Genomic DNA, 25,998 nt, shown 5'->3' with positions numbered 1-25,998 from the left:
GGTTAAAACACGACCAAAAGATTTGCACGGTCGTAAGCAAGCAAGCAAGCACGCAAGCACGCAAGCAAGCAAGTGAACTTAATATAAAGGATTTAAAAATGCTTCAATTGATCAAATTGAGATTCTTACTTCCATTTACACGCTTTTTAGATATCGATTGAAGTTCGTTGTCGGCTGTTCTCTGTGTGGATAATTGCCTTTGAACTTTCACATGGGGCATGTTCTGCCCTGGAGGGGGGTATGGTCTGGACCAGTCTAGTTTAAACCCCCGGGTCTAGTTTAGCCTAGGACACTTTATCCCCCCGGGTATACTCTGGCCTGGGCCAAACTATACCCGGGTTTAATCGGGGCAGGGGTTGTTTTTAAATCCTTTATATTAAGTTCACTTGCTTGCGCGCTTACGACCGTGCAAATCTTTCGGTTGTTTTTAACCCACTTCCCGTGATCCAATCGAGCTGACATTTTGCACACAGACTCGTTGTGCGTGACAATGTATTTTCGTGAAATATTTTTCCAAAATTTTACACTGTTTAGGAAAATAAAAATTTCACTAACACAATCATATGTTTAACCTAAACACAGAAAATTATTCAAGAAAACAACAAAAATGTACAATATAAACAATCATACAAAAACTGAAAACCTTATAATCCTTATATACGACCTTACTTATATTTAATTTAAAATACCAATGTGATAAAAATGAAACTCTTACTCAAGAAAAACAGAAATGAATAATAACATCAAACCGATGCCACGCATATAAAGGATTTATAGTAAAAAACTTTGTTTTTACGGGTTAATTTTTTTTTGCCTGTTACACCGGTATCTCCAGGAGGTCGGAGCGACTTGCTCTGTGGTGACACTTTTCCGTGACAGAGGTTTGGTTTTTGCTGTTGTTGTTGGGTTAGAGATCTCGTAAACATCAACATTGTGTCGTTAACCCACCACCACCCACCACCATCGCCTGACACGGCCAATCAGTCAGGGTTTGTCACGTAAACGAAACGTGCCAATTGGTTACCAACTTCAGCACACACAGCGCTTGTGTGTCGGGGAGAGTGAACCCACAACAGCATTTACAATTCGAGTGCCGGTGACGTTTCGCCGGTTATTACAAACAACGGCCACCGGTTTCATCGGGCGATGTGCCAGGATTGTGATCCAACGCCATCTAACCCAGCAGCAGCAACAGCAACGACGACAACAAAAACCTTCATCACAGACACCGCTGGTCGCAAGAGACTGCGCGTGGCGCTTTGTGTTGCCGTTGCCATGAATCGTCGAAGCGCGTTCACGATCTGTTGTTCTCCTGTAACGCGGTGGTCATTTTGATTTAAAGCTTCTTTCGTGACTGCAGGGATCCATCTTCTTGGTTCTTTCGGTAAAGTCACGTAGAATGGAAATAATAAAATAATAAAAATAAAGCAATAAAGTAAGTTTTATTTTTATTATTGTATTAGTTAATAAAAGAAAAAATATTATTTAATAATAAAATAATGCTAATAAAACTATTATTTTATTGGTTTATTTTTATTATTTTATTATTTCCATTCTCCGTGACTTTACCGAAAGAACCAAGAGGAGGTGGTCATTGTTGCGTTCCTGAAGAACACCGCGTTGTGGAGAAATAATATAAACTATAGGGGGTGAAGCGTGGTCCGCAACTGCTCGCTGCTAATCCTAACAACACCAATCCTAGTCGTCATCCCTGCACGGCAATGATGGTAACACTATGACCCAACAAAATTACACATCAAACTGTCCTACAGATTTCAATTCACACGATCCTACAGATTTCAAGTCACACGCCCCTACAGACTTCAATTCACACGACCCTACAAACTTCAATTCACAAAACCCTACAGATTTCAATTCACACGCCCCTACAGACTTCAATTCACAAAACCCTACAAAACTTAAATTCACACGACCCTACAAATTTCAATTCACACTCCCCTACAGATGTGTTTTGGTCATGTGCCTACCTTTCCTATACTCTCCACTGCTACGGTGTTTATTGTGTCGTGTTTGTTGTTGTGGCGTTCTGACCACGTGCCCCGACTGGACACCTGTGGACAATAAAGAGCTTCACAGCTCATCGGATTCCTCCAGAATAAAAATTTAAACTTTAAAAACTCTGATGACGTCACTGCGTGGTGACGTCACGCGTCTAGCCCCCTCCACTCCCCCGTTACCCCCCACCCCTCCCACCCTCCATTCCCCCCTCCCGCCACTCACCAACCGCCATTCCGCCCCCTCCTCCCCCCACCCCCCACTCCCCCACCACCAACCGCCGCCATTGGCCACTGAGTGACGGTGACGTCACCACGGCGCCTGTGCCAGGCTGGGTGCACTTCGAGGCTGCCGCGTGAAGTGTCGACGGCTCGACACTGAGGTGGTGACGTCACGCGAGCGTTGTGTTTAACGATTTAACGATATTAGCGTAAAGATATGAGCATTAGCTCAAGTGATGTGAACACGTTCGGATTACCTCAAGTAATGTTACATTTACCTGAGGTAATTTTACCTCGCATAAGGTAAAGTTACCTCATTTGAGATAATGTTACCTTACCTGACGTAATTTTACCTTTGCCTGAGGTAATGTTACCTCGACCTAACGTTATATTACATCGCTTGAGGTAAAGTTACCTCACGTGAGGTAAAGTTACCTCGCCTTCCATTGAATTCCGATTATGTAACCCTGAGGTAATAATCGCGCGATAATTGTGTTTAATGATTTAACTACGTGAGAATATTACGATATGGGCATTAGCTGAAGTGATGTGAATACGTTCGGATTACCTCAAGTAATGTTACATTTACCTGAGGTAATGTTACCTCTATGTGAGGTAAAGTTACCTCACTTAAGGTCAAGTTACCTCGCCTGAGGTAAAGTTAACTAACCTGGGGTAATGTTGCCTCTACCTGAGGTGAAGTTTCCTCACCTGAAGTAATTTTACTTCGCCTAAGATAAAGTTACCTCAGCTGAGGTAAAGTTACCTCATTTGAGATAATGTTACCTTACCTGACGTAAAGTTACCTCGGCCTGACGTTATATTACTTCGTCTGAAGTAAAGTAACATCACCTGAGGTAATGTTACCTCTACCTGAAGTAATTTTACCTCACCTAAGGTAATGTTACCTCGCATGAGGTAAAGTTACCTCATTTGAGGTAAAGTTACCTCACCTGAGGTAATGTTATCTCGACCTGAGGTTACTAAGGGCACCACGGGGTGACCAGCCCCTCCCCACCCCCCACCCAGCCCCTCCCCACCCCCCACCCAGCCCCTCCCCACCCCCCACCCAGCCCCTCCCCACCCCCCACCCAGCCCCCCCCCACTCAGCCCCACCCAGCCCCTCCCCACCCCCCACCCAGCCCCTCCCTCCCCACCCCCCACCCAGCCCCCCCCACTCAGCCCCACCCAGCCCCTCCCCACCCCCCACCCAGCCCCTCCCTCCCCACCCCCCACCCAGCCCCTCCCTCCCCACCCATCCCCACCCCCCACCCAGCCCCACCCTCCCTACCCAGCCCCTCCCTCCCCACCCAGCCCCACCCTCCCCACCCAGCCCCTCCCTCCCCACCCCTCCCCCCACCCAGCCCCACCCTCCCCACCCAGCCCCTCCCTCCCCACCCAGCCCCACCCCACCCAGCCCCACCCTCCCCACCCAGCCCCACCCTCCCCACCCAGCCCCTCCCCTCCCCAACCATCCCCACCCTCCCCACCCAGCCCCTCCCTCCCCACCCAGCCCCTCCCTACACGACGGACGGACGGACACATTAATCCCCTGTGGGCTGGTGTAACCAGGAGGTTCCTACCAGTAGTCAAGTGAGGATTCTATCTCACGCGAATTTTAAATCGTAAGATTTACGCTACGAGACGACTTCACGTTACGATTACAGCTACACATCTCGTACAGTGTTGACACGAGCGACTAATTAATTGTACAAGATTTACTTTGCACTGAATGAGAATGTCGCGGTGAAGATTACCTTATAATATAACGTGATTTGATACGGATTGCATCACATTCTGATTACCTTACCCTCAGTGCCGGATAAAGTTAGTTCGGGGCCTGTAGCATGTGCTAGAAAGGGGCCCAATAATTTTTTTAAAACGTAAACATTAAAACACATTTTTTACTTGCACAGTAAAGTATTTGTATTTTTTCATTTGCTATACAGCCGGATAATACGACTAATCGCTAACCTTAAACACCCAGTCGTTCATAAAAAAAAAGTTGAAGTCTGTATAGTACTATAGTAATAGAGCAAGTGCAGAATCAATTAACCCGAATTGATATCTTGAAAGCATTTAGCGCGGGGCCCTTGAAAGTGCGGGGCCCGTAGCATTTGTAGCAACTTTTGCGACTCCGATAATTATAAACCCCCACTCCCCCCACCCCCCACCCCCTCCTCCCTCCCATCCCCCACTCCCCCCCCCCCACCACCAACCGCCGCCATTGGCCACTGAGTGACGGTGACGTCACCACGGCGCCTGTGCCAGGCTGGGTGCACTTCGAGGCTGCCGCGTGAAGTGTCGACGGCTCGACACTGAGGTGGTGACGTCACGCGAGCGTTGTGTTTAACGATTTAACCACGTGACGATTTTACGATATTAGCGTAAAAATATGAACATTAGCTGAAGTGATGTGAACACGTTCGGATTACCTCAAGTAATGTTACATTTACCTGAGGTGATGTTACCTCATCTGAGGTGATGTTACCTCAGGTGAGGTAATGTTACCTTAGCTGACGTAATTTTACCTCTGCCTGAGGTAATGTTACCTCGACCTAACGTTATATTACATCGCTTGAGGTAGAGTTACCTCGCCTTCCGACAGTCTGTTAAGGCCACACGGGGGATCTTAGTCTCGTATCCCTGTGACTCTGTCTCCCTGTGACTCTGTCTCCCTGTGACTCTGTCTCCCTGTGACTCTGTCTCCCTGTGACTCTGTCTCCCTGTGACTCTGTCTCCCTGTGACTCTGTCTCCATGTGACTCCATCTCCGTGACTGCATCTGACCGTCGTCCGCGTCTCGTCCCTCCGTGTCTCTGCGCCTCAGCAGCAGCAGCAGCAGGAGATGGGCGACTTCCGAGACATCAGAGGCTTCTTCACCAAGGCCGAGTGGAGCGATCTGGCCGAGTGCGAGAAGCGGCGCTACAGGAACATCAAGCAGAACCACGCCGTCCTGCTGAACCTCGGTGGGTACGGCAGGCCGAGCCTCTTCGCAACTCAACTAATTGTCGCAGTGATTATAATGATGAGACCAAGACGTCGTAGCAGAGTGGCATGCATGGGGCGCCATGGTGGCGAGATGTTAACTACCTCGCCTGGTCTACAGGAGGTCGTGGGTTCGATGGCGACCCTGACGATGCCTGTCATATATCTGGAGTCTGCGTGTGTCTCTCCCCGGTGAGATGTTAACTACCTCTCATGGTCTACAGGAGGTCGTGGGTTAGATCCCGGTCCTCCGGGTTTTTGCTCCACTTGTAGAATCAACATCACGCGTTTAGAGTATTTGTCTGCTGCTATCAATGTCCACGTGGTAAGCCACTTGGTTGAGCTGTCATTTGTGGCAGCCAGGTCGCTTCTGAAGAAGGAGCCAATAGCTCAGTGGACTTCACCTGGTGAAGTAAAAATAGATTTAGTTTTAGTTTAATGATTTGTTTACCTTTCCTCTACTTTGCACGCCTATCGTGTTTGTGTTTTGTGTTGTAACTTTCTGACCCCGTGCCCCCTATGGGACATCTATGAAAAAGAGCTTCATAGCTCATCGGATTCATAATTCTAGTCACGTAGGTAAAAAATAAAATTAAAATTAATCAAAGTAAAATTAAAATTTATAAAAGTACTTTTATTAATTTAAATTTTATTTTTTACCTACGGATTCATAATGTTGGAGAGTAAACCCACAACATTTACAAAAATAGTTTATTTTGACTTAAAACTTTCGTGACTGCAGGAATTCATATTCTTTGGTTCTTTCGATAAAGTGACGTAGATAGAAAAACTAAAATAAAAATAAAGTGAATAATAAAAATGATAAAGCACTCATGTATAATCAAAACTTTTGAGTTATAAATTAGTCTTCTTGGTTCTTTCGGTAAAGTCACATAGAAGGGAAAAAAACATAAAATACAATTATTAAAATACAATTTTAATGTTTTCTTTTTAATATTTTATTATTTCCCTTCTACGTGACTTTACCGAAAGAACCAAGAAGATGAATCCCTGCAGTCACGAAAGCTTTAAATTGAAATGTATACATTAGTGTTTTTTTTATGGAGCAGTCTAATTAGTGTCTTATTTTTATAATTTTTTATTCACTTAATTTGTATCATTTGAACTGCCTCTATTGGGAGGGTTTCCACATAACCATGAGATCTTTTAACAATCTCCGTGACAAGAAAGTTCATCTGATCGAGTCACTCACATTTCTGAAGAGATGCCGTGACTCTAACGTAATACCGATCTCATTGACACTGATTTCTGCTGCAGTCACATCTTCCAATGCCAGACGAATTTTGTTCAGGGCGAGCTTGGCCCTGATCTCAGAGAGAATTAGACTGCTCCATACTGAACTAGATCATGTAGACAAGACACTCTTGAAATCACACTTAACATTGACGGGAAAAATGTCGACATCTGATTGGGAACATGTAGATAACATGACCGCTTAATCAGCCACTACAATGTCAGCGAAATGTAAAGATCTGATTTTCGAGTTCAACCTCCTTTCTAACAAGAAACCAGATCCACACGTTAAAAGGTTAGACGTTGACAAGGTTGTTATTAATCTGAGTAATAGCCCAATGTGCGATGGTCTAAAGTCGGTTTTGGCTAAAGGGTTGAACTTCTCAGTCACCCCCAAACACATTCCAGTGGATGACGTTATTGCCCAGGTCGATGTCGCTCTTAAGGGTTTGGGGCGCATCGCTGCAGACGTTACAAGATCTGAAATTGCTGCAACCCTCAAAAGCGCTAAGATACCAGTCAGCAACATCAGTGAGGATGAACGTTTTTGTGGTTTTTGATTATTTTTATTCACTTGATTTTCTATCTACGTGACTTTGCCGAAAGAACCAAAGAATATTTACAAAAAAATGTATTTTGTGTGTGTGTAATTTGTTTACCTTTTCTATACTTTGCACTCCTATCGTGTTTACTGTATTGCTTGGAGTTATTGTAGCAGCCAAATAATATAAATGAACGTAGTAGCGGTACACCGTTGCGCTGTATGAAATAATCATCACATTTTTGGCAAAAGTTATTTATTTCCTCGCGATTCGAGACCCCAGACAGAAGGATATTTTGGGGTGGTGGTGGTGCGTCAAAATCAGTTGTCGTGATGCCAAAGCGGTGGGAAGACGGAACGTGACATGAGCAGCACTGAACACGAAGCTTCGCAGTCTGTTGCCGTACAGCGGCGCCCAGTCTGATGACGATCGGCTGCTCCGTGCTCCAGTGGCAAGATTGGACTCCTCGTGCCCCTAGAGACTCGGTCGGACGGTGCCTCGATACGACTCGTGGTGTCGCCACCGCACGTTCGGAATGGGGGACGCGGCTGCTGAATCTGAGTGCAACTTCTGATGGAGAGTCCTGCAGCTCACTCAAGGGGCAACGGCGACATCGTCGGGACTATGAAAAATAAGAATCGGTTTTACTCTTTATGGGAATGAAACAGGAGGTGTTAAGATGTTCAAACACCAGATAGATTATAGCTTTTGCAAGGAATCAGGTTACTGCATTAACCACGCGTACTGAACACGCAAACAAACACTCTCTGATAACATTTAATCATTGTCTTTGATACTGATTGGTCTACCCCAGAGACAGCCTTCTTCATGGCCTAGTCTCACCAGTGTCAGACCAGAGAACAACACCAAAAGGCGACCAGTACAAAGACAATGCAGTGTCAAGAGCATTTATAGCTCGGGGTGAGTAGCTATATCATTGGACCTTTTTGCCAGAATCAAAGTATAAAAAATAGGAATCGGTTTTACCCTTTCTGGCAATAAAACAGGAGCTGTTAAGATGTTCACACACCAAATAGATGATTCCTTTTTGCAAGGAATCAAGTTACTGCATTAACCACGCGTACTTGTGTTGAACACGCAAACAAACACGCTCTGATAGTAATCACATCGTCAGGACTGTGTTACGAGGACCCGGTGTGTTGCTATGCTGCACGGGTGTACTGCCAATACGTACAAATAACAATGACCGACTGCCTCCTTGCGCAGGGATGAACCCGGCCCAGCCCGAGTTCATGCGCGCACGCGGCAAGCGCAGGGCGAGGGGGAATAGAGCGGAGTGCGGGCGGTCGAGCGACTCCGACGAGGAGTGGACGGGGAGGAGGAAGAGGAAGGAGGTGGCGATGCACGGAGGACGAAGAGGCAAACGTAAAAGGGCGCTTGCAGACCGTGCAGAGACCCCCTGTAGACTCACACAGAGACCCCCTGTAGACTCACACAGAGACCCCTGTAGACTCACACAGAGGCCCCCTGTATACTCACGCAGAAACCCCCTGAAGACTCACAAAGAGACCCTGTGTAGAATCACACAGAGACCCCTGTAGACTCACACAGAGACCCCTGTAGACTCACACAGAGACCCCCTCTCGACTCACGCAGAGACCCCCTGTAGACTCACACAGAGACCCCCTGTAGACTCACGCAGAGACCCCCTGTAGACTCACGCAGAGACCCCCTGTAGACTCACGCAGAGACCCCTATAGACTCACACAGATACCCCCTGTAGACTAACACAGAGACCCCCTGTAGACTCACACAGAGACCCTCTGTAGACTCACGCAGAGACCCCCTGTAGACTCACGCAGAGACCCCCTGTAGACTCACACAGAGACCCCCTGTAGACTCCCACAGAGACCCCCTGTAGACTCACGCAGAGACCCCCTGTAGACTCACACAGAGACCCCCTGTAGACTCACACAGAGACCCCTGTAGACTCACACAGAACCCCCTGTAGACTCACACAGAGACCCCCTGTAGACTCACGCAGAGACCCCTGTAGACTCACACAGAAACCCCCTGTAGACTCACGCAGAGACCCCCTGTAGACTCACACAGAGACCCCTGTAGACTCACGCAGAGACCCCTGTAGACTCACACAGAGACCCCTGTAGACTTACGCAGAGACCCCCTGTAGACTCATGCAGAGATCCCCTGTAGACTCACGCAGAGACCCCCTGTAGACTCACACAGAGACCCCCTGTAGACTCACACAGAGACCCCCTGTAGACTCACGCAGAGACCCCTGTAGACTCACACAGAGACCCCCTGTAGACTCACATAGACCCCTGTAGACTCACACAGAGACCCCCTGTAGACTCACACAGAGACCCCCTGTAGACTCACACAGAAACCCCCTGTAGACTCACACAGAGACCCCCTGTAGACTCACGCAGAGACCCCTGTAGACTCACACAGAAACCCCCTGTAGACTCACACAGAGACCCCCTGAAGACTCACACAAAGACCCCTGTAGACTCACACAGAGATCCCTGTAGACTCACAGAGACCCCCTGTAGACTCACGCAGAGACCCCTGTAGACTCACACAGAGACCCCCTGTAGACTCACGCAGAGACCCCTGTAGACTCGCTTGATGAAGCTGGTTGTAATCACCAGCGGAACCAAGTTAAATGCCCGCTCACGGCCAACACCAGTGACGACGATCCGAACCGGTCCTGAGCCTCCCCTAGGTTGACTCAGCGTCAAAATGAGTACCCGGTGCAGTGGTGTGTAGTAAACATCACAACTGGGGAGACAAAGACGGTCGGGCGTGTTGCTAGCTGCCCATCCCCCCGTGTGCCGTGCTGGCCTTCGTAGATGCTGCTTGCTGACAGCACTTGACCGCAACAGTCTGTGAAGGCTACACGGGGCATCTTTTTAATTGTGGACCGAGTTGGCACAGTCGCGGGCACAGGTGGTGCATCTGGCAGTCATCTCAGTAAACCTATGGCACCTGCAGGGTCCGTCTCGTGACCTGCACCTAGCCTGGCACAACAGTCAACCCATGGCATGGCACCTGGTTCTGTCCTGTGACAACAGTCTGTTAAGGCGGCACAGGGGAGATCATTGACTTTTTGGTAAATATGTGAGTGAGTAAATGTTTGCATGCGTAAATACGCGTGTGGGTGTGTTCACACGTGTGTGTGTGTGTTAATGCATTTCCGTGTGTTCACACGTGTGTGCGTGTGTTAACGCGTGTGCATATGGGGAGCGGTAGTGTAGCGGTTAGCGCGCTGCGCTATGAACCCGGCGACCCGGGTTCGATTCCCGCTCACGGTCAACACCAGTGACGATTATTTGAACCGGTCCTGTGCCTCCCCTATGTCGGCTCAGCCTCAACTGAGTACCTGGTGCGGTGTGTAAACATCACCACTGGGGAGACAAAGACGGTCGGGCGTGGTGCTGGCCACCCACCCCCTCGTGTACCGTTCTGGCCTTCATAGGTGCTCACTAACAGCACTTGCCCCTACAGTCTGTTAAGGCTATACGGGGGAGCTTTGTCCTTGCATATGTTCATGCGTGTCCGTGTGTTCACACGTGTGTTCACGTGTGTGCGTGTGTTCACGTGTGTGCGTGTGTTCACGTGTGTGCGTGTGTTCACGTGTGTGCGTGTGTTCACGCAGGAGGAGGCAAGGGGGCTGCTTCACGCTGGGCCACCGTGGGAGAGTCTCACGCGAGGGCAGCTTCCAGCAAGCGCAAGGTCTCTGTGCACAGCGCACGGCACTCCTCTCGTTACAGCTGCTGCTGCTGTTGTCTTTAGTTTGTTGTCCTTCCCCCGCACCTCCCATTAGCGAGGTTGGCTACGTACGGTGACAAAGACATTCAACGTACATACATACTACTAGACACTGCTATACCAGGGACGTGCGGTCAGGGGAGACGGGCGAGGCAGAGCCTCACCTGTCATATACTCCAATGAAAATAGCTGTTACGAAAAGTACAAAAAAATGTTCCACTGGTCTGTGTTATAAAAGTAATTTCTATATAATTATACCAGAGACGTGCGTCATTATTGTGGTGGTGGTGGTATTGGAACGCGCGCACACCAGCTCCGGTTAACTCCCATTACTTACCTGTGCGGGGCGGTTGTGATATCCCTAGCCGGGGCCCCTCCCGAGGGGAGGGGGCTGTGGGGTGTGTGTGATCCCACAGAACCCCGCCCCTCAGTGGGGAATCGTATAAAAGGCGAGACTCTGAGAGGAGAGAGTTAGTTCGAACAAGCCAAGGACGAAGAACCAGCTGAAGTCCAGCTAGCTAGACCCTGGGACTCCTCTGACCCGCTGTCCTTCTAAAGGCCGGGCAGAGCAAGCCAGTGGTGCGACCCCAGAGCCGCGAAGGCTGATGTCCTTGTAAGGGCCGGATTCGTGTGGCTGGTGGTCGGGACCTGTGCCTTGGCTGGGCCAGGTCAGGTAGTCTCCTTGAGAGGAGGGTCGTAGTATTGGTGGGGAGTCGGTGAGTTAGCTTGGGGAGTTAGCTCCCTTGAGAGAACGGGTGAAGAGGCCGTTACCTCTTCAAGTGTGAAGCTGTAACGGGCTCAGAGTTAATAAATATGGGTTGCCTCTACTTCAACTGTCTCTGTCGTCACGGTGTCCACTACATTATTATAATTAGTTTATTAATTAGTTGAGTTGTGAAGAGGCATGGCCTGCCATACCCACCGAGGTTCAGCATGACGGCATGGTTCTGCTTGATGTATGGAATCAGATTTACAGATTCAGAATATCAGAATTAAAATATGTATTGTACTGGAGGAATCCGATGAGGTGTCAGGGTCGAGATGGAACCCGCGACCTCCTGCGTACCAGGCGAGGGAGTTAACATCTCCTAGCCACCGCTGGTCACCGCACCAACTCCGCCCCCACACCCCCTCCGCCCCCTCACCCCACCGCCCCCTCCGCTCAGACTAAAGCGGAAGCCCTGGAGTACGTGTGGAGCATCTTGCAGGGCGTGGAGGAGGAGGAGCAGCAGGAGGAGGAGTTCAGGGGATTTGAGCTGAGGGAGGTGCACAAGGCCAGGATGGCGATGTTCAGGCTGGAGCGCAGAGCCACCGCCTGCAAGGAGGCCCTGAGGGTGGCGCTCCAGAGGATACGTGGAGGTGCGTAGCCTGCAGCGGTGATTTCTATTCCCACCGCAACTCCACACTCCCCTCTATTCTCACCGGAACTCCACACTCCCCTCTATTCTCACCAGAACTCCACGCTCCCCTCTATTCTCACCGGAACCCCACACTCCCCTCTATTCTCACCGGAATTCTACACTCCCCTCTATACCCACCAGAACTCCACACTCCCCTCTATTCTCACCAGAACTCCACACTCCCCTCTATTCCCACCGGAACTCCACACTCCCCTCTATTCCCACCGGAACTCCACACTCCCCTCTATTCTCACCGGAACTCCACGCTCCCCTCTATTCTCACCGGAACTCCGCAATCTTCTGTTAGTGCTGATGGAAGTCGCCACTGCTGTTGATGCTACTGCTACATGTGCTCCTGTCAGGGCTGCTGCTGGTACTGATGCAGCCTATGAACTAAACGATGTTTATTTTTCTTATTGGTTCTTTCGGTAAAGTCACGTAGAAGGGAAGTAATAAAATAATAAAAATAAAACATAACAAAACAATTCTCACGACGTTTCGGCCACAACGCAAGCAGCCGTCCTCAGGTGAAAACCAGGTCTGTCGAGGCGACAGCGTCTGAATGAAACAGCACACGTGCTTGGAGCATATATATAAGCTGGGTTGGAAGGGGGGAAAGAGCGCCTTGACAAAAGAATATGCATATCAAGAGGCATTTAGCATATTTATGGGAAATGCAGGTATGTGATTAGTACTACTTATGCCCGTGCATTATGCAGGATTAGCAGCATCAAAGGGAGGGGATATGGGAAATGCAGGTATGTGATTAGTACTACTTATGCCCGTGCATTATGCAGGACTAGCAGCATCAAAGGGAGGGGATATGGGAAATGCAGGTATGTGATTAATACTACATATGCCCGTGCATTATGCAGGATTAGCAACCAGGGTGTGCCCCACTGAGCTGTGTAGCTGTTTTTCAGAAGCGACTGGCTATCACAAATAAGAGCTCAACGAAGTGACTTGTCATCATCGTCATTACGTGGACATTTATAGCAGCCAAATATTCTCAACGCATGACGTTGGTTCTATATGTCGAGGGAAAAAAACGAAGGACCCGGAGAAAAATCCACGCAACCACGGGGAGGTATTCGCCATGAAAGTTTGCACAGACAAGGAATTTACTATGGCCGGAAGGTGCATACATTCAACATGTAGGAATCTTAAAACTGAAATGAGTGGTATACAGTCAAACTATACTAAAATTACAAAGTCTAACTAATACTAAGGGGCTAAAGTATGTAAAATTGTGAATAAGTGTACAATATAAAATGTAAACTAGCCATAATATACAATCTAAAAATACAAAAATACAAATAGGGTAACATGTTGTAAACTATACAGTCGGGATGGAACCCACGACCTCCTGTAGACCATGCGAGGGAGTTAACATCTCGCCACGGAGGAGAGAGAGACACGCAGACTCCAAATATACAGCAGGCTTCGTCAGGGTCGGGATGGAACCCACGACCTCCCGTATACCACGAGAGGTAGTCAACATCTCGCCGTGTTTGCCTGCAGGCTCCTCCGTGCCGCCGGCCTCCGCCCAGGCTGTGGCGGTGTCGCGCAGCGCTCGCTCTCGCTACGGCCTGCGCCCGCGCGAGAGGAAAGTCTACACAGAGGTGGAGGAGCCCCAGGACGACGACTTCTTCTGTGAGACCCCCTGCTCCCTCTCACTCTCTCTCTCACTTTCTCACTCTCTCTCTCACACTGTCACTTTCTCACACTCTCTCTCTCACTGTCACTTTCTCACACTCTCTCTCTCACTGTCACTTTCTCACACTCTCTCTCACACCGTCACTTTCTCACTCTCTCTCTCTCACTGTCACTTTCTCACACTCTCTCTCACACTGTCACTTTCTCACACTCTCTCTCACACTGTCACTTTCTCACTCTCTCTCTCTCACACTGTCACTTTCTCACACTCTCTCTCACACTGTCACTTTCTCACACTCTCTCTCACACTGTCACTTTCTCACACTCTCTCTCACACTGTCACTTTCTCACACTCTCTCTCACACTGTCACTTTCTCACACTCTCTCTCACACTGTCACTTTCTCACACTCTCTCTCACACTGTCACTTTCTCACACTCTCTCTCACACTGTCACTTTCTCACACTCTCTCTCACACTGTCACTTTCTCACACTCTCTCTCACACTGTCACTTTCTCACACTCTCTCTCACACTGTCACTTTCTCACACTCTCTCTCACACTGTCACTTTCTCACACTCTCTTAGGGCCGTCCATTAATGGCGTCACGCGATTTTGGACCCCCCTCCCCCCCATCACACGACATCACAAAAAGTCAGACCCCCCCCTCAAATGTGACGTCACAAAGCTCATTTAATATGCTTAAAATCGCTTCAAACTATTGTCATTGTAGTGCATATTTAATGTGGCACTGCAGTCTGATGTTGTAGGAGAAAACATTTATTAAAAAGTATTTAATTAAGTAGAACGTGTTGTCTGTGGTTCCTCACACATCGTCACAAATGTCTGACCCCCCCACCCCCCTAGGTGCATGAAGTCATTTATGGACGGCCCCTTACTCTAACTTTCTCACACTCTCTCCTATCTCTCTCTATTGCTCCCGCGCTCTCACTCGATATATTCCACCTGCTCCCTCTCACTCTCTCTCCCTTTCCCTCCCTCTCACACGCTCCCTTTCTCGCACTCTCACTTACCTCCCTGTCTTTTGCTCCCTCACTCAGGGATGCAGGGAGGGAGCAGGGAGGGTGACAGGGTTTACATCTCCGATGAGCGAGCTAAAGAAGTTCACAATGCAGAGAGGGAGGAAAGGAGGCATCTGTCTGGAGCGCTCCTCACCCTCTCACTCTCTCACAGTGCCACTGCTGCTGCTGCTGTTGCTACTGCGGTTCGCCCTCCTCCTGCTGCTGCTGCTGTGGCTCTCAGTCTGCGAGCTGTGCAGGGATTTCTACCTGGGGGAGTGCTCCGTGCACGGCCCGCCAGAGTTCATTGCAGACGCGGCCGTGGCCCCGGGAGTGGCCAACAGGGCCCGGCTCAGCCTGCCCCAGGGCCTCACCGTCGGCGCCTCCTCCATCGCCGGCGCCGGCCTCGGGGTGTGGAGCAACAGGAAGAAGCTGCCCAAGGGGGTGATTTTTGGGCCCTACCAGGGAGAGGTGTCTGAGGAGAACCCCGTGAGCGAGTACTGCTGGCTGGTGAGCTGCTGCTGCTACTGCTGCAGCCTCCTCCTATTCCTACATCATCATCGTGTGTGTGGAGAGGAGGCTCGTGAAGGAGATGCAGAGAAACCCATAGCCTCACACAGTCACCCACAGACTTACACAGAGATCTAGAGACTGGCACAGAGAGACCCAGAGACTCACAGAGACCCATAGACTCACACAGAGACCCATAGACTCGCACAGAAACCCATAGACTCACACAGAGACCCATAGACTCGCACAGAGACCCATAGACTCGCACAGAGACCTATAGACTCGCACAGAGACCCATAGATTCACACAGAGACCCATAGACTCGCACAGAGACCCATAGCCTCACACAGTCACCCACAGACTCACACAGAGACCCAGAGACTGGCACAGAGAGACCCAGAGACTTTGCACAGAGACCCAGAGACTCGCATAGAGAGACCCACAGACTTGCACAGAGACCTAGAGACTTGAACAGAGACCCAGAGACTCACAGTGGGACACACAGACTCACACAGAGACCCAGAGACTCACACAGAGAGACCCAGATACTCACACAGATGCTCAGAGAATCGCACAGAGAGATCCACAGTCTCACACAGAGACCCAGAGACTCGCACAGAGACCAAGAGAATCGCACAGAGACCCACAGTCTCACACAGAGACCCAGAGTCGCACAGATACCCTAGAGACTCGCACAGAGACCCAGAGACTCGTACAGAGACCTAGAGACTCACCCAAAGACCCCAGAATCACAGAGAGACCCAAAAATTAACGTAATTATTTGAACTTGTAACACACAGCAAAGACGGTGGTCACCGCATGGCGCGGCGCTTACAGATGCACTTCTGCGGCCGTCTGGAAGGTTCTTCCTTCCAATGTTAGGAAGCCACTGGGAGCTATGCACTTTAAAATCTTGTAGATTGAAAATGCATTTCTTTAGAACTGCTTTTAGTGTTTAGTTTGTTGTCCTTCCCCCGCACCTCCGATCAGCATGGTTGGCTACGTGCGGTACGAAAGAAGTTCAACTTACAGTCCAACTGACATTAATTATCCGTGGATCCGCTCGTGTGCGTGTGTGTTTCAGATTTACAAAAACAAAAAGGATCGTGAATATGTTGATGCTCAGGATGAATCTAAATCAAACTGGATGAGGTGATTATTGTCTGAAGGACCACTACACAGAGACCAGAACCACTACACACAGAGACCAGAACCACCACACACAGAGACCAGAACCACCACACACAGAGACCAGAACCACTACACACAGAGACCAGAACCACTACACACAGAGACCAGAACCACTACACACAGAGACCAGAACCACTACACACAGAGACAAGAACCACTTCACACAGAGACCAGAACCACTACACACAGAGACCAGAACCACTACACACAGAAACCAGAACCACTACACACAGAGACCAGAACCACCACACACAGAGACAAGAACCAGCACACACAGACCAGAACCACTACACACAGAGACCAGAAACACCACACACAGAGACCAGAACCACTACACACAGAGACCAGAACCAGCACACACAGAGACCAGAACCACTACACACAGAGACAAGAACCAGCACACACAGAGACCAGAACCACTACACACAGAGACCAGAACCACCACACACAGAGACCAGAACCACCACACACAGAAACCAGAACCACCACACACAGAGACAAGAACCACCACACACAGAGACCAGAACCACTACACATAGAGACCAGAACCACCACACACAGAGACAAGAACCACTACACACAGAGACCAGACCCACTACACACAGAGACCAACCCTGGGCCTCCCCTTGGTCGACTCGGCATCAAATGAGCACCCGGTACGGAGCGTGGTTCCAGCCACACCACCCCCACGTAGCGCCCAGTGCCGGCCCTTAATAGGCGCTCGCTAACGGCGCCCACCCCGCCCCCGCGTCTGCCCGCGCAGGTTCGTCAACTGCGCGAGGAATGAGCAGGAGCAGAACCTGGTGGCCTTCCAGCACCGAGGGCAGATTTACTACCGCACATTCCGTGCCGTGGGGCCCGGCTCTGAGCTGCTGGTCTGGTACGGCGAGGAGTTCGCCCAGGAGCTGGGCATCGCCTGCGAGGCCGGGCCCTCGCGACGCCGCAGCAGCAGCAGCAGCGAGATGGCTCCTAGGGCCACCGCCAGAGACCTGCAGCCCGTGCAGCCTCCACCAAGCGAGGAACACCGTGAGCACTGCTCACCAGAGACTCACCACTGCTCACCAGACTATAGCCACCACTCACCAGAGATGATAGCCACCACTCACGAGAGACGATAGCCACCACTCACCAGAGATGATAGCCACCACTCACCAGAGATGATAGCCACCACGCACCAGAAATGATAGCCACCACTCACCAGAGATGGCAGCCACCACTTACGAGAGACGATAGCCACTACTCACCAGAGACGATAGCCACCACTCAGTAGAGATGATAGCTACCATTCACCAGAGATGATAGCGACATCTCACCAGAGATGTGGATGTAGCTACCACTCACCAGAGATGATAGCCACCACTCACTAGAGATGATAGACACCACTCACCAGAGATGATAGCCACATCTCACCAGAGTTGGTAGCCACCACTCACCAGAGATGACAGCCACCACTCACCAGAGATGATAGGCACCAGCCACACTGATAAGGTGGAAGTGAGTAACTGGTGTGGTGTGTAGTAGTAAACATCGCCACTGGGGAGACAAAGGCGGCTATGTGTGGTGCTGGCCACCCTCCCACTCGTGTGCCGTGTTGGCTTTCATTGGTGCCCATAACAGCACTTGTCCCAAAAGTATATACAGGCTATATGGGGGTTCTTTGTCTTTGTGTGTATATATAATGGAGCCCACTGCACTACGAACCCGGCCACCTGAGTTCGATTCCCACTCACGGCCAACGTCAGTGGTGAATATTTAGGCCTCCCCTAGGCTGACTCAGCCTCAAATGAGTACCTAGCTTAAACGTGGAAACATCGCCACTGGAGAGACAAAGGCGGCCGGGCCTGGTGTTGGCCACCTACTCCCTCGTGTGCCATGCCGGCCTTCATAGGTACTCGCAAACAGCACTTGCCCAACAGTCTGATATGGCTGTGGGAAACCTTTACCTTTGTGTATACACACACGTGTGCAAGAGTGTTCATGTCTAGATGTTGGTGTGTGCGCGTGTGTCTTGTTCCTCTGGGATGACGCAGGTGGAGTGGGTGTGGAGGTCACAAGGCTGCCGTGTCCTGCCTGCAACCGTCAGTTCATCTGCCGCTCGAGTCTACAGTATCACGTGCAGAGCAGACACCCCACTAAGCCCAGTAACAAAAGTCATCAGTGTGACCAATGTCCATACAGCACAGACTACAAGAGTACCTTGAAGAAGCACCAGAGAACACACACGGGAGAGAAGCCGTTCAAGTGCACCGTGTGTGAGAAGGCGTTTGCACGGCTATCACATCTTCACAGCCACCAGAGAACACACACGGGAGAGAAGCCGTTCAAGTGCACCGTGTGTGAGAAGGCATTTGCACATTTACAACATCTTCACAGCCACCAGAGAACACACACGGGAGAGAAGCCGTTCAAGTGCACCGTGTGTGAGAAGGCATTTGCACATTTACAACATCTTCACAGCCACCAGAGAACACACACGGGAGAGAAGCCGTTCAAGTGCACTGTGTGTGAGAAGGCGTTTGCACAGCTATCAGATCTTCACAGGCACCAGAGAACACACACGGGAGAAAAGCCGTTCAAGTGCACCGTGTGTGAGAAGGTGTTTGCAGACCCATCCAGTCTTTGCCGGCACCAGAGAACACACACCGGCCAGAATGCATTTTCTCATTCCCGTGGAAACAGAAAAGTCAGCCATCCTGAGCAAAACGCGCACAGCGCCGAGCTGTGAATTAGTTTTAAACAACAGGCCACGTGACTAGCCGAGGCTGTGCCACTCTTGAAACTGATTTTGAATGTGAACACGGAAACCTACGGACCCTCCTACACCTGCCTCACACTCTGTGGGGGGTGGGAGATTAAACCGACCTGGCCACCCCTCGATTGCAAGTGCGGAGTTCTAGGTCCCAACCACTGCACGTGTCCCCCCCCCACCCCCATCACCTGGGGGTCCCTGTGTGTGTGAGTGTGCAGAGTCCCCCGTGCAGAGCTGCACTGTTGTTACCCTAGAGGGGGACACCGCAGGGCGATCCACCTACAGATACCCCAGTCTGCACGTCTCCCGCCGGTCTCCATGCGCACCGCGTGCCGTCTCGTAGCCCTGCCCCGTGCGACGTACGTACAGTACGTACAGTACGTACCCATCCAGCGGTAGACTGAACCGCGGCCGATGACGAAGGTGGCATCCGCTCACAAATCTCCGTGCACTCAGTCCCGTAGCCCTGAGCCATCGCTTGCGCGATATTCACTTTGCCGCTGAGAGGAAAGCTACGGGGAGGAGGTGGGGGGGGGTGTTAGGAGAGGACATCTGTGGAACGGCTGGAGATCTGCGAAGAAGAGCTTCATAGCTCATCGGATTCCTGCGGTCTGAAAAAATATTCCGAGAGGGCGTTGGGGGAGGGGGGTGTAGGTATGATTGGGGCATCTGCACTTGGATCACCCTGCGTGTTGTTGCTGCCTCCCCCGTTGAAAATGTTCCCAGCGTGAACTTAACCCTTTGCCGTCGCGACGACGCCGCGCGCCGTGCGTGAACGTCGTCGTCGGAATAACAAAACGCAGTAAAAACTAAAGCAACATTATCGGTACCGAGGCTCCCACAGGGCCACGCGGGGCAGGGAGTGTGGCACAGTTTTCGCGCCGGCTAGCGCAGAGTGGCGGCGGTCGTGTCGCTACGCTTCTCTGCGGTGAGCAACGACGTCTTTATAACAACAACAGCAGTGCTGCTGCTGCTGCTGCCACTGCTGCGGTGAACGGTGACAGCCACCCCGTGACCTGTGACCCCCACCCCGTGAACGGTGACACCCACCCCGTGAACGGTGACACCCACCCCGTGAACGGTGACACCCCATGGGTGGAAAAAACCCGATTTTTCCAGCTGCAGGCATCGGGTTTTTTCTTTAACACAATTAAACCCGATTTCGGGGAATTAAAACCTGGTTTAATGAATACGAAACTCTGATAGGCTTAGGCTGCTTCCTCGTCGGTGCTGCTATGGTACTCGGGCCGTCGGGCACGGGGTAGTCGTAGAATGCGGCGGGCAGGTTGGTCTTAATGAACACGAGCTTCTCCACAATCGTGGGCGCCAGTGAGTTCCTTAGCTTGGAATGGATGAAGCCCATCGTTGAGAAGTGCGGTTCTGCAATTAGAACCAATGAAACCGGATTTCTCTCAATCTTAGATGATCGGGTTTAATATAAAAAGACAATTAAACCCGATTGTAAAAAACCCGACTGTGCCACCCTTGTGACACCCACCCTGTGAACGGTGACACCCACCCCGTGAACGGTGACACCACCGACCTGACTCTGCAGACGTCTCGGACGCGGGAAAGGGTTGAGAGATTTTCTGCGTCGTCCCGGTTGCTCGCGTGATGTCGCACGGTGGTGGCGCGCGTTGACTCTTGCACGTTTAAGAAAGTTGAGCGTTAGTTTGTGATTCTGTTTAAAATGATATATACATACTTAAACTAACAAACATTATCTTGGGATTCTACCAAGTAAGGTCCAACTGGATACGTAGTAGCTCTTTTATCAGACGCGACCACCTGGCCATCACAAATGAAAGCTCAACGAAGTGGCTTATCATTGTGTGGACATTTATAGCGGCCAAATACTCTGATTGCGTGATCTCGATTCTAAATGTCGAGGGAAACCGGAGGACCTGGAGAAAATCCACACGACCACGGGGAGAGAGAGAGAGAGACGCGCAAACTCAAAATATACAGCAGGCGTCAGGGTCGGAATCAAACACACGATCTCCTGTATACCAGGAGAGGTAGTTAACATCTCCACATGTGTTCAGAGTATTTGGCTGCTGTAAATGTCACGTGATAAGCCACTTCGGTGCGCTGCTGTCATTTGTGATAGCCAGGTCGCTACTACACAGCTCAGTGGGGGCCTTACCTGGAAAAGTAAAATGATTAATAAAATCTACTGTATTCTTGGTTCTTTTGGTAAAGTCACGTAGAAGGGAAATAATAAAATAATAAAAATGTAAGAATCAAATTAACACGACGTTCGATTGCAACACAAGCAATCATCAGTTTATGAAACCCACAACAACAAAAACAATATTGCTGTGGTTTTCACACCTGATGATGATTGCTTGCGTTGCAATCGAAACGTCGTTGAGAATTGTATAGTTTTATTTTTATCATTTTATTATTTTCCTTCTACGTGACTTTACCGAAAGAACCAAGAATATGAATCCCTGTAGTCACGAAATCTTCAAATCGAAAAAAAATCTCTTCTTGGTTCTTTCGGTAAAGGCACGTAGAAGGGAAGTAATAAAATAATAAGAATAAAACATAATAAAATAATATGATATAATAAAATAATATAATAATATAACATATTATTATATAAGTCACTTATAAGGCAAGTAATAAAATAATAAAAATAAAACAATAATTTAATATAATAAAATATTTTATTATATTTTGTTCATTATCTTTTATTTTTATTATTTTATTACTTCCCTTCTACGTGACTCTACCGAAAGAACCAACAATATGAATCCCTGCAGTCACGAAAGCTTCAAATCGAAAAACCAAAAATCTCCTGTGAGAATGACCTCACCGGACCGGTGGAGGCAGCGCTGCCGTCTTGGTCCCAATTGGCAGCGGCGGCGTCTCGTTGGTTGTGAAGGCGGCCCAGCTCACACAGCCCGTGCCGGTGCAACAGGCCGTAGTCTACCCGGGGTTCAAGCGGCTAGGCTACATTGTACCCGGGTGTATCATGGCCGAGGCCAAATTATACCCTCTAGGCCAAATCATACCCCCATGATAGTAATAGTGTTGAGCGATATCTCTTGTTTAGTGCTGCCTAACGGCGTGTGCGACTTCACGATGATATTGGTCCCGGTCTAGCACGGCGTGTAGAGTTTGTGCTGTTGTTAATTGTAGCCATGTTTTGATGTTACTGAGCCATGTCGTTTTTGGCCGTCCTGGTCGTTTTTTCCCTTCGATTTTTCCTTCCAGGATTTGCTTTAATAGCTGGTATTTGTGATATACACATGGAATTACTAAATTTTTTCAACATTTTATTTAACACTGTAAACACATAGACTTTGATTACTTCAACCAGAAAAACTGATAATAACCCTAAAAATGCTTCAATTGATCAAATTGAGATTCTTACTTCCATTTATACGCTTTTTAGATATCGATTGAAGTCCGTTGTCGGCTGTTCTCTGTATGGATAATTGCCTTTGAACTTTCACATGGGGCATGTTCTGCCCTGGAGGGGGGTATGGTCTGGACCAGTCTAGTTTAAACCCCCGGGTATAGTTTAGCCTAGGACACTTTATCCCCCGGGTCTACTCTGGCCTGGGCCAAACTATATCCGGGTTTAATCGGGGCAGGGGTTATTTTAAATCCTTTATATTAAGTTCACTTGCTTGCTTGCTTGCGCGCTCACGACCGTGCACAATCTTTCAGTCGTTTTTTAACCGACTTCCCGTGATCCAATCGAGCTGACATTTTGCACACAGACTCGTTGTGCGTGACAATTTATTTTCGTGAAAAAATTTTCCCAAAATTTTACACTTTTTAGGAAAAAAAAAACATTGTATTTAATTACCAATTGCTTAATGGTGGCAGGCAACCATCTGAGCCATAGGTGGCAGCCATCTCAAGCCAGAGGACGAGAGGACTCTAGCCGCCACGCATATAAAGGATTTATAGTGAAAAACTTTGTTTTTACGGGTTAATTTTTAGCCTGTTTCACCGGTATCTCCAGGAGGTCGGAGGCGACTTGCTCTGCGGTAACACTTTTCCGTGACAGAGGTTTTGGTTTTTGTTGTGTTGTTGTTGGGTTAGAGATCTCGTAAATATCAACATTGTGTCGTTAACCCACCACCACCCACCACCATCGCCTGACACGGCCAATCAGTCAGGGTTTGTCACGTAAACGAAACGTTGCCAATTGGTTACCCAACTTCAGCCACACACAGCGCTTGTGTGTCGGGGAGAGTGAACCCCACAACAGCATTTACAATTCGAGTGCCGGTGACGTTTCGCCGGTGTATTACAAACAACGGCGACCGGTTTCATCGGGCGATGTGCCAGGATTGTGATCCAACGCCATCTAATCCAGCAGCAGCAGCAGCAGCGACGACAACAAAAACCTTCATCACAGACACCGCTGGTCGCAAGAGACTGCGCGTGGCGCTTTGTGTTGCCGTTGCCACGAATCGTCGAAGCGCGTTCACGATCTGTTGTTCTCCTGTAACGCGGTGGTCATTTCGATTTAAAGCTTCTTTCGTGACTGCAGGATTCATCTTCTTGGTTCTTTCGGTAAAGTCACGTAGAATGGAAATAATAAATAATAAAAATAAAACAATAAAGTAATTGTTTTATTTTTATTGTTTTATTATTTAATAATAAAATTATAAAATAAACATTTACTTTATTATGTTATATTTTTATGGAAATAATAAAAATAATAAAAATAAACAAGACAGTAATTGTTTTATTTTATTGTTTTATTATTTAATAATAGAATAATAAAACTAAACATTTACTTTATTATGTTTTTATTTTTATGGAAAATAATAAATTTAAACAATAAAGTCATTGTTTTATAATTATTATTTTTATGTAATAATAAATAATAAAATAAACATTTTTATTATGTTTTATTTTATTATTTTATTATTTCCATTCTACGTGACTTTACCGAAAGAACCAAGAAGATGGTGGTCATGTTGCGTTCCTGAAGAACACCGCGTTGTGGAGAAAAATATAAACTATAGGGGGTGAAGCGTGGTCCGCGACAAACACGCGAGATGATGGTTAAGACAGAGGCCGGACTACGACTGAGGCGCGTGGGTAGCGTCTAGAAGCAGCATCCAGCAGCATCCCCAATGCCTCCTCGCGTGATGCCGCTACGCCGAGGCAGCCGCACGGAGAACCGCTTGTTCCTACTCGCGTTGCGACCTCGTTCCGTTCGCTCGCTCGCGTTGCATCCAATCCGCATCCGCGTCACAAACAGCGTGTTCTCCTACACATCATTCATGGCGTTATATCATCCAATCGGCGTGTTCAAACTAACCGCGGCGTTGTAGGAGAACCAGACTGTGCCGTTGTCTTCTGCTGTTTAACGCAGAGGCCGCATCGACCGTTCCAATAGTCGCTGTAGCCACTGCGAGCCCCAAGCTGTCGGCTCCCGGCTCTAAACTCCCCCCCCCCCCCCCTGGCGTTATCTGTAGTCGTTTACACACAGCAGCACCTGGTCACAGCTGCTCACTGCTATCCTACAACACCAATCCCAGTCGTCATCCCTGCACCTCAAGGATGGTAAAACTATGACCCAACAAAATTACACATCACACTGTCCTACAACTTCAATTCACACGCCCCTACAGATGTGTTTTGGTCATGTGCCTACCATTCCTCTATTCTGCACTGCTACGGTGTTTATTGTGTTGTGTTTTGTTGTTTGTGGCGTTCTGACCACGTGCCCCGACTGGACACCTGTGGACAATAAAGAGCTTCACAGCTCATCGGATTCCTCCAGAATAAAAATTAAACTTTAAAAACTCTGATGACGTCACTGCGTGGTGACGTCACGCGTCTAGCCCCCTCCACTCCCCCGTTACCCCCCACCCCTCCCACCCTCCATTCCCCCCTCCCGCCACTCACCAACCGCCATTCCGCCCCCTCCTCCCCCCCCCCACCCCCCCCCCCCCCCACTCCCCCCACCACCACCAACCGCCGCCATTGGCCACTGAGTGACGGTGACGTCACCACGGCGCCTGTGCCAGCTGGGTGCACTTCGAGGCTGCCGCGTGAAGTGTCGACGGCTCGACACTGAGGTGGTGACGTCACGCGAGCGTTGTGTTTAACGATTTAACGATATTAGCGTAAAGATATGAGCATTAGCTCAAGTGATGTGAATACGTTCGGATTACCTCAAGTAATGTTACATTTACCTGAGGTAATTTTACCTCGCATAAGGTAAAGTTACCTCATTTGAGATAATGTTACCTTACCTGACGTAATTTTACCTTTGCCTGAGGTAATGTTACCTCGACCTAACGTTATATTACATCGCTTGAGGTAAAGTTACCTCACGTGAGGTAAAGTTACCTCGCCTTCCATTGAATTCCGATTATGTAACCCTGAGGTAATAATCGCGCGATAATTGTGTTTAATGATTTAACTACGTGAGAATTACGATATGGGCATTAGCTGAAGTGATGTGAATACGTTCGGATTACCTCAAGTAATGTTACATTTACCTGAGGTAATGTTACCTCTATGTGAGGTAAATTACCTCACTTAAGGTCAAGTTACCTCGCCTGAGGTAAAGTTAACTAACCTGGGGTAATGTTGCCTCTACCTGAGGTGAAGTTTCCTCACCTGAAGTAATTTTACTTCGCCTAAGATAAGTTATCGCATGAGGTAAAGTTACCTCATTTGAGGTAAAGTTACCTCATTTGAGGTAAAGTTACCTCA

At 49.0% G+C, this 25,998-nt stretch overlaps 1 protein-coding gene across 1 annotated transcript; it reads left to right on the top strand.

Annotated features, from left to right (window-relative positions):
• The first annotated feature begins 7,597 nt into the window (after positions 1-7,597).
• On the top strand, positions 7,598-20,826 carry LOC133359757 (histone-lysine N-methyltransferase PRDM9-like). The gene is made up of 8 exons (XM_061578288.1): positions 7,598-8,406; positions 10,661-10,737; positions 11,940-12,132; positions 13,695-13,826; positions 15,091-15,356; positions 16,441-16,508; positions 17,311-17,573; positions 18,578-20,826. The coding sequence occupies exons 1-8, from the start codon at positions 8,250-8,252 to the stop codon at positions 19,270-19,272; spliced, it is 1,851 nt and encodes a 616-aa protein (XP_061434272.1). The 5' UTR covers positions 7,598-8,249; the 3' UTR covers positions 19,273-20,826.
• The last annotated feature ends 5,172 nt before the right edge of the window (positions 20,827-25,998 follow it).

The sequence above is a fragment of the Lethenteron reissneri genome, chromosome 66, assembly GCF_015708825.2.
Source record: "Lethenteron reissneri isolate LAM-NWPU_2019-01 chromosome 66, ASM1570882v1, whole genome shotgun sequence".
Classification (NCBI taxonomy): domain Eukaryota; kingdom Metazoa; phylum Chordata; class Hyperoartia; order Petromyzontiformes; family Petromyzontidae; genus Lethenteron; species Lethenteron reissneri.
The sequence above is the reverse complement of the archived record's forward strand: the minus strand, read 5'-3'. Positions and strand labels throughout refer to the sequence as shown.

Excerpts from the sequence above, each read along its gene's own strand:
- LOC133359757 (XM_061578288.1), top strand. The coding sequence starts at position 8,250 with ATGAACCCGGCCCAGCCCGAGTTCATGCGCGCACGCGGCAAGCGCAGG. Across the intron at positions 12,133-13,694 it reads GCTCCAGAGGATACGTGGAG|GCTCCTCCGTGCCGCCGGCC; the intron begins GTGCGTAGCCTG and ends GTTTGCCTGCAG. Across the intron at positions 17,574-18,577 it reads TCCACCAAGCGAGGAACACC|GTGGAGTGGGTGTGGAGGTC; the intron begins GTGAGCACTGCT and ends GGGATGACGCAG.